Consider the following 15,616-nt stretch of genomic DNA (forward strand, 5'->3'; position numbering starts at 1 on the left):
GAAAAAACACAAAGTAAACCCAAAAAGCCCTGTCCTTCCTCTGGACTCCAAGAAAGCAGAGAGGGGCCAGCAGAGCTGAGCTGTAACCCAAATACAGAAAGACAAGCTAAAGCTGAAGGTCATTAGCAGTGATCTGAAGGGAGGCTGAGGTTAGCTAACAGTTATTGTTGCAGCTCCGTGAAACCAGATAGGTGCTAACCTGAAAAAGGAACATTAAATTGACTTGTAAGGAACAACGAGGTGTTAACAGAAGGGTTTCCTGAGCACAGGGAACTACCTTAACTAATATAGGCAGAGGGTACACTGGAACGCATGTACCATTCGAGCTACTGTGCAAACGACTAAAAAGCGACATGCAAAATGCTTGACAGCCAGAAAAAGGTGAATAGCTTTAACTCCCATTAAAGTCAGGGGGGAGTTAAGGGCACTCAGCACCTTGGAAGATCAGGCCTGACATGAGTAGCAGCACAATCCCTCCCCTTTCACCTACAGTGCCGTGGGATTTTCCATGTTAGTACAACATCTTTTTCTGTTGAGGGATTGGTGGAAGGGGCAAGGAATGGGTGGATTTCTTCTGAGCCTCTTTGGCTCAGCATCTCCCTTACTTCCATCATCCTTCCCTCATTATTATTATTTGTATTACAGTAGGCCTAGGAAAGGAGCAGGCAAACTTTTTGGCCGGAGGGCCACATCGGGTTTCCAAAATTGTATGGAGGGCCGGTTAGGTAGGGTGACCAGATAGCAAGTGTGAAAAATCGGGACGGGGGTGGGGGGTAATAGGTGCCTATATAAGAAAAAGCCCCAAATATCAGGACTGTCCCTATAAAATTGGGACATCTGGTCACCCTACGGTTAGGGGAGTCTGTGCCTCCCCAAACAGCCAGGCGTGGCCTGGCTCCCGCCCCCATCCGACCCCCTTTGCTTCTCACCCCCTGACGGCCCTCCCCAGGACTCCTGCCCCATTCAACCCCCCTGTTCCCTGTCCCTGATGGCCCTCCTGGGACCCCTGCTCCATCCACCCCCCCCCGCTCCCTGTCCCCTGACCACCCCCGGACCCCTTGCCCCGACTGCCCTGTGCCACCCTGTCCAAACCCCCCTCTCCTTCCTGACTGCCCCCCAGGACCCCTGCCCCCATTCAACCCCCCTGTTCCCCACCCTCTAACCGCCCCAACCCCTATCCACACCCCGTCCCCCTGATCACCACCCCAAACTCTCCTGCCCTCTATCCAACCCCCCGCCCTGCTCCCTGCCCCCTTACTGCACTGCCTGGAGCACCGGTGGTTCCAGCCACACCGCCCAGAGCACAAGGACAGGCAGCCGTGCCGCCCGGCTGGAGCCAACCACACCACCGCGCAGCACAGAGCACTAGGTCAGGCTGCGGCTCTGCAGCTGCACGGCCCGGCAGGAGCTCGCAGCCCCCCCTCCCCCCCAGAGCATTGCGCCGGCCGTGCAGTGAGCTGAGGCTGCGGGGGAGGGGTCGGGGGGGCGAGCCTCCTGGGCCAGGAGCTCAGGGGCCAGGCAGGAGAGTCTCGCGGGTCGTAGTTTGCCCACACCTGGCCCAGGAGCTGCAGTCATGGAGTACGTCCCCACTGTGGTAGGTGCTTGACAAACACAGAACAAAAAGGAGGCCAGCTTTCCCTCCAGCTAACGGCTGGATGTGGCTCTCTCTGTGATCCATTAATACCGCTTTTGCATCCGCTGGGGGGAGCACTGGAGAGTGGGTGGGGATTACTCCCAGACCTGGGATAATGTCGAGTTTTTTTTTATAAATAGGGAATCAGAGCAACCAAACCCGATGCAATGGGTGAAAACTGAAGGGGCAGTATACCTATCATACAAGGTCTGTGAGCAACAGTAAGCAACCCTGTGTTTTGCTCCATAAACTCTCTTACTTGGTTTTGGAGGCTGATTTCAGTTTATTTTATTTGATATCCGCCAGTGAGATGAAAGGAAACTGTGATATATTATTCCCAGGGTAGCTTGGCTCAGATCCCATGTTTTCACTCATATTCCTGCCATGTTCCCAATTTTTCCAGCTGAGTTTGAAAGAGTCACAAGACAGTCAAGCGACTTGTCCAGGGGTCACAGAGTAAGTACTTGGCTCATCCCAGGATTCTCCTTTCTCACAGTTCTTCACTCTAACTAAAGGGGAGAACCCCAAAGCACAGCTGCAACGTACCGTAAATACTGTAACGTGTTCGATTTGGGCCTAAGAGAGAGGGGCAGAGAGAGCACATTTTCAAAGCAAAGCAGTAATCAGCTATCTATAAAGATATGTGAGTATGCGGCTGGGTATAAGTAGTAACAGGCAGTGGCCAATCAGTGACAGAAAGAAAAGAGACGGATGCTGATGACAGCAACAGCAATAGCTGTAGTATCCCACCGTGGGCAGGGCAACGACAGACTTGTCCAAGGCACAAACAGTAACTAGGGGAAGTGAGAAGCAACTTGATACGCAGCACATTTCTTCTGACAGTGGTGACACTGCAGGCTCGTTGACAGTATCCCCCGCCACTGCCTTCATAAAAAAAGAAAAAAGTGTCCCCCCATCAAAACGAATAAAAAGATCTGTGGCATGAGGTATCAGAGGGGTAGCTGTGTTAGTCTGTAGCCACAGAAACAACGTGGAGTCTGGTGCCACCTTAAAGACTAATGGATTTATTTGGGCATAAGCTTTCGTGGGTAAAACCCCCCACTTCTTCAGATGCATGGAGGTATGAAGTGTACCTGTGGTTTGAGGTATATGAGGCTCCCATGTTGAGGCCCACAGGCATATTCATGGCATTTTGATATACCTCTGCACAGTGCTACTGTGCCTGGTGTTGGTATCACTAGCAGCATTCCTGGAGACAGTCTAGATCCTGAATCCCAAGAATAATTTGTATTCTAGAGACCTGATTCTCGCAAGTTCCTCCACCTGGGTTGAACCCTACACCAGTGGAGAGCACCATTTGCTTCAGTAGTGTAGTTCTCAGACGATGACTGCCTTCAAGGTGCTCCAAGCTGCCCCTGCCAATCAGCTTGTAGGATCAGGGCCTTGACCTGTAAACTGAGATTGATTAACTGGGTTAGGATGAGGGGATGGAAGAGGAAAAGAAAGAGAAATATGCTGAAGATTCTTCCCCTGGTAAAGAGTAAAAGAGGGGAATTGTCCTGGGAGAGGATGGGAAGCCACATACCCGGCTGCCTAAAAAAGTAACTCCAAGACAAAAGAAAGATCAGGGCAGTGGTGCTTATAGCCCATTGCCAAGAGCTGTCCCACCTGAATGTGAAAGCAAAAGCTCATCAACATCTAATCTAAGAAACATTTTTCTACCCTAATGCAGAAGGTGTCTCCAAGGTTGTTTGCTGTAGCCACAAGGAAAGAGATCGGTGAGGTTTGATAGCATATGTCAAGTATGACCTGGTTGCACTGGACAAAAATGTGGAGGCTTGAGAGGTGACTGTCCTGACAAATACACTACATCACAGTGATTCCTTTGGAGTTCAGAATCCATAGTCACTGAACAGTTAATTGGGAGACAGACTGCAGACAGCAAAGTACCAGCACAATGATTATCAGTGCAATAGCCATTCTCTGTGGCTCTTAACAGATTCATTGCTATGGCTTAATATATCATTTGGAGCACATTTTGCAGTTTTCACAATGACTCATCTGTGCCCAGCTTAATAAAAAAAACACATTCCTTAAGAGAGAGAGACAGGGAGTGCAATATATGGTCACATAAAAAACGGGATGTGAACAAATGAACACATCGCTCAGTGGGTGTCATTCCAAGAAATATCTCACTCAGCTCCAGGTTTCTGAAATCTAAATGCCCCTGACAGCTTCTTGGAGTTTAAAAAAGGTTACAAGGCAGCCAACCCCACCATCAAAGCTTCAAGACCAAATTACTGTGTGGTGTTAACTCCTAAGTTACATCCCTCTCCACAACCCTATTTTTTATGATCATTGACAATGGAGACTACATTGTGAGATCAGAGAACACTAGCTGACTGTACAACTGCCATGTTGCCTGCTGTGTCTGAATTTGTTGGTGCAAGACATTTTGAAGAGATATAACAGCATTCAATATCTTCTGACAATGGGTAATAATTGTATATGCATCCATGTACGTACACACACACATGCGTGTGTATACACACATCTGCCCCTTCACCCCTCATGTCTATCTGTGTGACTCAGTAATAGCCTGTAAATGCCTTGATGAAGTGCATGAGAATACTTATTTTGTCCTAATGAAGGGCTCAATCCTGCATCCCTTGAAGTCCATGGGAATGCTTTTATTGGCTTCTGTGGGAGCAGGATCAGGACCCAAAACGTGTCAAATTAATGTGACTTGATGCTATACTAGGTGGAAAGGTTGCTGGAGCATCACAAACCCATGCAAGTATACCTAGGGGCACAAGCAGTTGGCAAAGGTCTAGGGAGTAAATTTAGAAGCTTTGGTTTCTTTTTTCCTACATGGCAGTCTGCTACAGACAGTTTGGATGCATGACCCCAACAAAGCTTGTTTGGAATGCATCAGTCGCTATTATTCCTCTCCAGTTCCTGCACTCCTGTCTCTGCCAACAGACACAGCACTCTGGGAACTCAAATATGAGTTTATTCTGATGCTCATGTCAGAAGTAGGCAGGAAAAAAGAAAAGTACAGAACTACTGAGGAAACGCTGTGATTTGACAGCTAAGAGGAGTGATTTCCAATCCTGTCACTGGTCACACAGGACAATGAGTTTGCATAGTCTTATTTCTGTCCCCATCATAAAATTACAGCAAAATTTACATTTTGCATTGTTTCCTTTACTGTTTGTGGTTGTGAGACATCCTCTGATTTTTGCTTGAAAAACAGGTTGCATAATGCAATTTGGTAGAGCAACAGGAAGGGAAAATAAATAAGGGTTTTCTCTGCTTTCAAAGGCAATAATATTAGACTCTGTTGTCTCCCCTGTTACCATTCATATTGCATATTTCAGATTTTACATCATTTAAAACCCATCTCCCCGTATAAAACAGAACTGGTAAAAATATTAAGTTTATTCACAAAATGCCTCATCTGGCATTTGTTCCCCTAAAATTTATGACTCCCAATATCCCTCTGATGATAAACATCAGGAAATATTCACTAGGTATACTTGTCCCCAAAGTGCCAGTCCAAATTATTTGTACAGAATTCAGCTTTCAGCCCCAGTTACATTTACTGCGAGTGTCCAACTAGTTGTAGGTTCTCCTGTGTTAGCCATTTGACAAGTGTTGGGCTCATCAACGTGTTAACATTAAACTAAAATAATAACATTTTAAGTGTACAAAACCAATAAAAAATGCTGGGGCATTTTGGCCCATTGTAGACAAAACCAAACATCAATGGTAGACAATTTTAAAGTGAGAAATAATAATACTTAGCACTTTATAGTAGTGAACAAAGGCTATGTAAACATTAGCTAATTAAACTTTACATTATGCCTGAGGTAGGCAAATAATTATTGGTTTCAGAATAGCAGCCGTAGCAGCCGTGTTAGTCTGTATTCGCAGAAAGAAAAGGAGTACTTGTGGCACCTTAGAGACTAACAAATTTATTTGAGCATAAGCATCCGATGAAGTGAGTTGTAGCTCACGACAGCTTATGCTCAAATAATTATTGTTACTCCCATTTCATCTGAGAGGGAAACTAAGGTGGCGGTGTGGCTACTCAAGGATACGTGGGAAGGCAGTGACACAGCCAGAATTAGAAATCTCTCCTTCTCCTGAGCCTGACAGAGCTCTGACAGGAAACGATTTCAGGTGTCAGAGTGGTAGCCGTGTTAGTCTGTACCAGCTCACAAGAAAGGGAATTCCAGAGCTCAATACTGATTGCTGAGAGTGCTCATCCAGGGATTGTCAACAGGGCTCACAGCTGATCACAGCCATTGTGATGGCGCATGGGAGAAAGGCACTCTCTAAGGTAGCTCAGCTCCAGACCATTTGGGTTTATGTATATTCACTTCCTTATATTTTGTGTTGTGTGTTATGGACTGGCTAGAAATTAAATCTCAGTGAAAACAAGAGATGTTTCATTCTGGTGTTCACAAAACTCTGCTTAAAGCTGTATTGTACTGGATTATTTAGTATTTAATATTCATTGTGTTGGGTTTCACAGATTTCTTTGAAGAAGCTTTACTCAGGCACCATTCTTCTCAGTTGCTCTGGTAGAATAAAAAGTATGTCTGTATCCCTTTAAATGCGGCAGGCTGAAGTTGGGATGAATTCAGCCTGAACATGACTGAGTCATTTGCTGAAAGAAGTAAAACAGAGAACGCCATAGGGCCGCCAACCCACCACTGATGCGGTTTCCTTTTTTAATACTGATAATTAGCCCCCATGCATCTCATATGAGTTGAAGCCAAAGGAATTAACAATAGTAATTGCTTTGTGGGTTGGAATTTGTGTCTGGCAGTTTTGGATAGAGAGGTAGGAGAATGGGCAGCGGCAGTGTTTGTTCTGGATTCATAGGGTGTTCCAGAGGTATACACAGCTACTCCTATTGACATGGTTTATCAAATTCATTCATTTAATATTGTCCCATCCCAAATTAAACATATTCCTCTAAAAATGAAAGTACCTGAATTTGTGCGGTATAGTTACACATCCCTGATCCTATACGCCTAGCTGAGTGCAACACATTTAGAGCGGATATAGTGCACCCACACTTTCAACCTGGAAAGACGGAGTAGGGCTGCTAGCATGTCATGGTACTTCCACAGAGTCTCTCTCTGTGGAGCTAATCTGTTAAATCATGCTAACCCACCCTTCATGACAAAGTCTTCGAAGATTAAAGTCTTATTTCTCATCTCCTGCTAATGAATCTGGGAGATAATCACAAACCCAGATGCGTAATTGGAAAGCAGCAATGCTGAAAGAGACCTAGGGTTGTGAGTGGACAGAAAATTAGCTATGAGTTTTTATCATGATATGGCAATGCAAAAGGCCAGCGTGGTTTGGATTTAGACATAAGGGTCTCCCTGTATGGAGCCCCCGGGCTATGAAGTCTTCTAGGCTACACAGGATCTGAATTTCTGAGGTAAAAAACTCAAAAGAAATAAACAAAACCAAGCCCTTTAACCAGAACCACAAACCTTTTGGGCCTTCTTTATAGAATAAAGAAATAAAAAAGCACACCAGCTCATTTTTTCCCCTTTGTAGATGAATTTTAATGATTTAAGCATCACAATGCCTCTGGGAAGTACTGTCATCTCCATTTGATTGCTGAAATAACCAAAGCATAGAATGGTTACATGACTTGCTTCCAGCCACAGCTGACCCACTAAATTACACGTTTTTCTTGAAAATTACACTTACTAAAAAAGTACAACAGTTTACTACAGTCTTGGATCAGAGGCAATGCTAGCCTACTGGGGGCCCTAAGTAGGAATATTTTGGCTCCCTCCTACCCCCAGGTAAAGTTACTAATTGCATTATTTCCACAAACCAAAAAACATACCAACACTATATATACTAATATGCTTGCTAAAGAGTCCACATTAAATAAGATGAACAATAGTTTGGGGGTAATACTAAATTGGGGCCCCTCTGAGCTGCTTGGAGCCCTATCAACTGAAGTCTGCCTATGCTTAGTACCACCACTGCTTGGACTTAAATGCTAAAGTGTCATATTGTAAGGGATCATGTATGTGGCAGCCATGTTTAAAAATAATGACTATTGTCATCACAGCTGCAGAATCAGAACAAAAAAATTGTATGTTGTATTACAGAGCTAGGCCTGGTATAATGGTCTGAGCAAATCATCCCCAGCTCTGGCTTTCCCAGTGCATTGAATCTTCTCCATGAGTCACTATTAGACTATACATTCTTTGGATAAGGGCTTCTCTGTGTGCATTATACAGCCCCAAGCACATTGCCATCTTTAAATAAATACAGAGAAAAACAGGATTTAATAATCCACAGGCTGTGTATGTTTTAGTACTTTGGGGCTCCATTGTACTAGACATAATAATAGATATTTCATGCCCTGAAGTGTTTACAATTAGAGCTAGTCAAAATGTATTGTCTGAAACATTTTTCGATGAAAAATGATTTTTTCATCAGAAGAGAAATTTCTACTTTTGATGTGTTTTCAACAAAATTTTTCAAGTATTCAAAGAAAAAACATTTTTCTGTTTTCAGCTTAAAATAAACCAAACACGCTTTTTGCGTTGAAGTTTTATTGGCAAAACCTCAAAAACCTTTGAAGAAAAAATTAAACAAAACTTACAAAAAGATTATTTTCACTGCAATATGTCACAGGAACAAACAGAAACTATCCCAACCAGCACTCCTTGCAATATAGATAATCCTGACACACGACGGGAGGGGAAATCGTGGCAGAGAGGAGTGAAATGATTGGCCAAAGGTCACATAATAGCCTATTGGCAGAGGTGGGAACAGACCCCAGGTCTCCTGCCTTCCAGTGCCCCATGTAAGCCCATGCAGGGTTGGTGTGTAGAAAGTTTTTGTACAGTACTGTCAAGGAAAGTCCTCTTCTCCTGACAGGGAAAGTTTAGTCGTGTTAAGAGGGAGAAGAATCCCACCAGAGGCTAGGAAGTGCCCACCCGCCCAAATTCCTGCACTGTTCTTGTTGGGTCTCCTCTGGTCCCGCATGAGGTTGTAGCAACAGATTTCAGAGGAATGTCCTTGAGTAACCCCTGTTCTTGTCCCAGCACCTCCCCCATGCCTTCTGCGGTCTCGGTAGCAACGGTATTCCTTTAAGAGGCGGTGGGGGTCCCTTCTCCTCCTTCATGCGACTTGACACAGGCCTGGCCACGCCCCCCTCGCCTGTTCTATCATCGCTGGGGCATCCCTCCTCCCTCTCCCCTGCCTGCCCCCAGCAGCTCTTGCGCCGATTGGCTGCGGCTGCGCAAGGGGAGGCCTCGCGTTCGAAGAAAAAAGATACCCGGACGTTCTGATGGGAAGCGCGTTCGGAAAAATGATACACAACGTTCCAACGGGGAAGGGAAGCGTCCCGATTGGTCCCGGATGCCATCAGGGCTGGCTGGGCTGACCAGCAGCTGCTGCCGAGTGAGGCCGCTGGGCTCCTTGCTTCTCCCCCAGCCTGGGAAACTTTAGGTAGCAAGCAGCATTGAATGGGCTGGGAGACAGCGGCGGAGGCACCCTGGGGTTTGCAGCGTGTGTGGAAGTTCTCGCCATGAGCAGTCCCCAGGCAGCGGCAGCTGCTGCTACTGCAGCACGAGCCCCCTCCTCTTTGCTGCTCCTGTTCCCACCCCCTGGCATCTGAGGCGGATCCCAGTGCAGACCCTGAGCCTCATTAACTCCTCTGACCTGCTTATTATTTTTAATTAATTGATTCCCCTCCCTCCCTCTAAGGTGCCTGGAAATCTGTGACCAATTGGGAGGAGAGGCGTGCTCGTTTGTGGATAAAGTTTCGTTTTCTTTTCAAATAGACTAAGAACATATACGTGTATTTTTTTTATTTGGTTGCACTCGTGGGAATTCCTTCTTTAAGTTTTTTTTTTTTAAAGGGTTGTTGGAGGGGTGTGTGAGGAAACCATGGGACTACCTGCTTTGGAATTTAGTGACTGCTGCTTGGACAGCCCCCAGTTCCGAGAGACGCTGAAATCTCATGAAGCTGAGCTGGACAAGACCAACAAATTCATCAAGGAGCTGATCAAAGATGGGAAGTCGCTCATTGCAGCACTCAAGAGTAAGTGACAGCGTGTCAGAAGCCTGAAGGGCAGGGGGAAGGAATGATGGTGGCTTAAACCTGATAAGGAATCCCGAATCGCATGTATCTGACCCAGTGCCACCCGGGTTACCTTTGCATGGTGGAATAACAGGGCGGCACTGGCTGACAGATACGAGCGTCTGGGAAGGGTATTGGATGTAGAAGCAGGAAGCTGTGGGGAAAAATAGGAGCTAAGTATTAATCTTGTATGATCGCTTTCATGCTAATACCTTATTGTTTTTCAACAGTTGTACTATAGCTTAATTAGTAACAGATGTGTCTCTGGGCAGTCTTGGTTAGGGTGTGGTGCACAGGTGTTGGGGGAAGATAAGGAACTCCGAATGAGAGTGTCTTGGGGGTGTCTTCCAAAATGCAGTCCTGCAGGCAAGCTGTAAATTATCTGGCTTTCACCTTTTGGTATGTAAATAAAAATGGGTTGGTCTTTAATGACTTTTCCCTTCTCCTTCTGAAAGTCCTAGCATATTTCTACTGGGAAAGGCCACGTGAAGGCAGCTTCTCGGAAAGGGGAGGGGTTATGGTTTTTGTAGGTGCATTATTTACCTAGTTATTTAAAAGGTAGCAGCACTTGTCTTTCCTTACTGCTTTAGCTCTTAGCAGAGCTGTCTCTCTTCTGTTTGAAATTCTTTATTCAATTTCTTGTAATAGAGTGGGAGAGGGGATGGGAGGACAATTGCCTCCTCTCCAGAAGATGTTGCCAGTTGAATAATCAGGAAAGTAAACACACAAACAATGATGAATATCCCTTTTTTGGTTCTAAATTCTGTCCCTCAAGAAGAAAAAAATCCAACCCTTGTGGTGGTCGAATTGTATAGTCTACTCCTCTCTGATAAAGTGAATCTGTAATATAGCTTCGAAATCCCCATGACTCTACATCTTTAGGCTAAATGCCACTTGGTCATGGTTCATAAATACTAGCAATGTTTAACTCCTCTCAGTGTGGATGTTGTACCTTATCTGCAACATTGCTCCTCATGACTTGAAGTGTGGCTTACGTATATGACTGCAGTAAAAGACAGTTCACTAGATACAGAGCTTCTCTCAAAGCTGATCATTAGTGTTACTTTTGGTTGTCATTGTTTCTAAACTAAAATGGAAGAGCTGTACACTACTGTGTGTCCTTTTCCTGTTTTCTCTTAGAAAGTAGCTAATGGTGTTAAATTAAGCTGTTTTTAGTCTGTCTGTTCTCCCATTAGTTCAGGAGGAATACATTTGTGAGCAGTTCTTATTAATGGTAATGCAGGCATTCTTAGCAAAGTTTTCAGAGTTCCATAGGGCATGCAAACACACAGGGAAACCCTGTAATACACATCTGAAAAGCTGAGTGATGAATCTCTTGCCTGCCATAAGGAAAAGTGTTGGCACCTGCTTTTGAATTCTAAATCTGCATGAATATTACTTTTAAAAAATACATGTCGTTATATGGTGAAGTGTGGATTCAGTAATGAAATCCATCTCTTGAAAGAGACTGGTAACAATACCTGCTGCCTTGCATTATGCAGTCAGCTGTTCATACACATGGTTTTTGTACAATTACTGATTTATCTCACACTTGACCTATCATAGAATATCAGGGTTGGAAGGGACTTCAGGAGGTCATCTAGTCCAACCCCCCCCCCAAAGCAGGACCAATCCCCAATTTTTGCCCCAGATCCCTAAATGGCTCCCTTAAGGATTGAACTCACAACCCTGGGTTTAGCAGGCCAATGCTCAAACCACTGAGCTATCCCTCACCCCCAAAGACTGGCCTGTCCCAGCACTGAGTCCTATTCCTCCCTCTGCCCAAAGCAGTTTGTGGAAACTGAAGTGGTGATTTTTGTAATAGGGAAACAATTTCTTGTAAAATTAGGTTGTAGGTTAAGACTATTAACTTATCCTAGCATTTATTTTTTATTTTGTAAGTGGATAGAATTGAGATGCGATCCTCAGATTAACTTTCTCCAGCATTGAAAACACAAGGTGTCCCAGTTACAATATAAATATTGTAGGGATAGTGTTTTACATATCCTAGCTTCCCCACCCTGCTCTATCATATATTTCAAGCTTAGATTTGCTTGTGTAGTTGGGACCCAACGGGTGTAATTGTGTTATTGAATCATGTTACAGCCCTGATTAATATAGGTGTGACGTGGTTAGATTTTTATCTACCCGGGTAGGAGTAAATCATGTTAAATATGGTCTTGGAGGTGCTATATTCTTAATGTAATCTCCCCTATACAGATTCCTTTTCACTGTAGAGAGTGAAATTATTCTAAATTATGGATATTTCCTCTGGCTAATGTCTCTATTGCTCTCTCTTAAAAGCATATTGTCAAAGTATCTTGTAACCTAAATGTACTCCCATTTTTTATTTATTTTTATAATTTGATTATTTTTTTTTAAACAAAAGGAAGAGGGTGGGAGGAGAGAGACTAAACCTTTCTCATCCATCCTCCATGGCTGTGGTTCCTGCAGAACAAATTCATTTGCGGCAGCATCATGATGCTGCCATGTTCTCACATCTGGACACTACAGCATGGTATTTTGTATGCCTCGAGTTATTTTGGGATTCTAAAACACAGATAGGGTTACCCACTGAAAATCAGGACAGGTGACATTCCTATCCAGGGCTCCTACATTCTGGTTTGTCATTGGAGGGTTCCTCATAAATGCTGAGTGCAGCTGTTGGGGTTTTATTTGTACTCTTTTCCCCCTCAGGTGAAATTCTGAGCCTACAGGTGTTTAGGTCCTTTACACTTATAATCTCACCACAGAGGTTCTGTGTTTCAGGATTCCCCTTTGAACTTCTTTACACTTTGGGTGACTGGCTGTCAAAGAATAAGCATTCACAAATTTGCTCGTTTGCAGACCTGATGTATTACAGCAGCATGTTTAATTCTGTGGCATCATAAGAGACCCTTTTCCTGCTGAGTATCAGCATGTTGTTTGGGGATAAGCCATCTACAAGTGGTGTGTTTTTGAAGCCAACGTATCTCTTTCCAGTACAATAGTGGAACATACATTTGAAATTTCTCTGGATTAATCAAAGTCTAGTTCTAGTGAATTCCTTTTTAAGGAAAGACTGATCTAGGAATGCTTTCTGTCTTCTTGCCAGGATCGGGCTTTATGACAAATATTTTTATGCTACCCTGAATTAATGTGACTTGCATTTCTTTAGTGGCATCTGTGTATGTGGTAAGACGCTGCAGTTGCCCTTGTGTGTTCTTAGCTATTAATTCTTGAAATCTGTGTCACTTTCCATATATCCAAGACAGCTAGGATGATTCCGGTCCAGCAGCGACAAGGATGAGTTACAATGTTGCCTGGTGATAGGAAGACTTTGGAACTTTATATAAATTGTGGTGGAAGAAAGTGTATTGGTTTCTTCGAGGGAAAGAACGGTTTATGACTCAGTCTTTTTTCCTACCGTCATTTCAATAAACATCTTTGATGAAATCCTGGCCCTGAATAAGATGGTGGCAAAAACTCCAAGTGACTTCAGTAGGAAAGTTGAGGGGAGTCTTTGCATTGACTTTGCTGGGCCTTGAATCAGACCCATATGAGTAACGGCTATTAACAGCATCACGCTAGCAGGCATATTGTGTGAGATGGAAGGGTTAGAATGGACTGCATTGAATTTCTCTTGGCTTATTACCGCAACAAGCTATTTTCTGACAGGATAGACGACTGACTTCTCTGAGCAATCCTGTTCTGAATTTGCCTGAGTAATGATCAGCTTGATCTGTTACTGAAGTGAAAACTTTAGGAGTAATAGAACTATTGTGTTGGCCTTTTGGCTAAAATCAAGTGTGCTGTGTAATAACTGAAATGAACTCTATTGGGGGAAGAGAAGGAAGGGAGGGTGTCACATACTGTATTTTCAGAGGGACAGATTGGGTACTTCAATAAGTGTCTTTCTGTCTCTAAAAAAGAAAAGGAGTACTCGTGGCACCTTAGACTAACCAATTTATTTGAGCATAAGCTTTCATGAGCTGCAGTTCACTTCATCCGATGCATCTGATGAAGTGAGCTGTAGCTCACGAAAGCTTATCCTCAAATAAATTGGTTAGTCTCTAAGGTGCCACTAGTACTCCTTTTCTTTTTGCGAATGCAGACTAACAGGGTTGCTACTCTGAAACCTTTCTGTCTCTAATTGCTATGATGCAATCAGTGCTTATAGTACTGTGGTCTGTAGAATTTTTTTCTTTATGTTGGTGTTCTAGGAAGGTAGATCTGTATTCTGATCTCTGTTACTCCTGGGTGTACCTGAGAGATGCATTCTTTGCCCCACTAATCTAAATTACAATATGGACCATACTCTTCAGCCATAATACATAGAGGGTATGAACATTGTTGTGGTGCAGTTCTTAAAATAGCTTAATGGACGTTCAGTGAAAAGTTTTGGAAAAAATGATTTGTTCGGAGGAATATGAACTGAAAGTTAAGTAATCTCCTGTGAAAAGAGGGATATAAGGAATGTGAGAGCTGGTTAACACGCATACTGTCTTCCTCGTCTAAAAGCAGACTCATTCTGTGTGGGTATGTCTACAGTGCAAAGAAAAACCCCCAGCAGCGAATCTGAGAGCCCCGGTTGATAGCACTATAGATGTACCATCTTGGGCTGGAGACTGGGCTCTGATAGCTGGCAAGGGAGGAGGGTCTTGGACCCCAGGCTCCAATTTGGGAATGTCTGCACTGAAATATTTTTAGTCCTGCGGCCAGAGCCCTGCGAGCCCGAGTCAAGTGACCTGGGCTCTGAGACTCTGTGCCACGGGTTTTTCTTTGCAGTGTAGATGTCCTTTGCGTTTTCTTAAACGAACATATGAGTATAAAGCAGCGTAATCAGCTTAAAACATGTAGCCCATGTGAATACACATCATAGATTCATAGATACTAAGGTCAGAAGGGACCATTATGATCATCTAGTCCGACCTCCTGCACAACGCAGGCCACAGAATCTCACCCACCCACTCCTGCGAAAAACCTCTCTCTCGCCTGTGTCTGAGCTATTGAAGTCCTCAAATCGTGGTTAAAAGAGAGAGTTTGTTAATATCTTCCTGATTTGTTTTAATACGCAGTTAGGATACATTTCTTTGTTCTATATGTCTGTCTGTCTGTGACCATTTTAATTCTCTATTTTCAGCAAATAAGGATTCCAGTCTTGGGATGGGTTTGGTAAGTGTGTGTGTGTGTGTTTTTTAAAAAAAAAAACAAACCCAAAACAACAACAACAAAAAAACCCCACCCTATTGCAATGAATGAGTTCCTTTTTATAAGTTTTCTTGCGAATTTGCAAAAAAGTGTTGGTTCGTCTGATTCTGGTCTGGAGATTGCTAATATCCAGTAATGCTAAGTAACTTCCTAGACATTCTATTTAGGACATTTTTATATTGGCTTTTTAATAACAATGTCAAACTCTACTGCTTGCATTAATGAGACTGCAGTGTTTTACACTTACTGTGGCACTTTAAAGGTGATTTTGTGCCGTGTGTATGGAACCTAGAAGAATGGTCCATGATTAGAGCTTGTAGGCGCTATGGAAAAAACAATAATAGTGATATGACTTTCTATTCCTAATAGTCTAGGAGAGTTAAAGTCTGAGCATTTACCCCTAAATTGTATTTGTATGTCTTTTAAAAGGTGTATATCGTTCAGAAAATGGCCCTGATTCTGTGGCCCTTTCTCATGTGTAATTGCATTAAAGGTAGAATTAAGGGCTAGTCTACACTGGCAATGCTAAAGTGCTGCCGTGGGAGTGCTTTAACGTGGCTTGTGTAGTCACGGCCGAGCGCTGGGAGACAGCTCTCCCAGCGCTCTTTTTTTAAAAACACCCACGAGAGGCGCAGCTCCCAATGCTGGTGCATTGTCTACACTGGTGCTTTACGGCACTGAAACTTGCTGCGCTC

The 15,616-nt window shown here is 43.8% G+C and overlaps 1 protein-coding gene across 4 annotated transcripts in view; it reads left to right on the top strand.

The window, feature by feature from the left end:
- Positions 1-8,786: 8,786 nt before the first annotated feature.
- The window catches only part of ARHGAP26 (Rho GTPase activating protein 26), a 317,111-nt gene continuing 310,281 nt past the window's right edge, over positions 8,787-15,616 (top strand). Inside the window, exons 1-2 of one of the 4 annotated variants that reach the window (XM_048859790.2) lie at positions 8,792-9,097; positions 9,511-9,692. In XM_048859790.2, the coding sequence (XP_048715747.2) occupies positions 9,539-9,692 (154 nt within the window). In that variant the 5' untranslated portion in view covers positions 8,792-9,097; positions 9,511-9,538. Of the gene's footprint in view, positions 9,693-15,616 lie in introns of all 4 variants that reach the window. The other 3 variants (XM_048859789.2, XM_048859791.2, XM_048859787.2) reach the window with 3 other exon arrangements.

This window comes from Caretta caretta, chromosome 8 (genome assembly GCF_965140235.1).
Source record: "Caretta caretta isolate rCarCar2 chromosome 8, rCarCar1.hap1, whole genome shotgun sequence".
NCBI classification, from domain to species: domain Eukaryota; kingdom Metazoa; phylum Chordata; order Testudines; family Cheloniidae; genus Caretta; species Caretta caretta.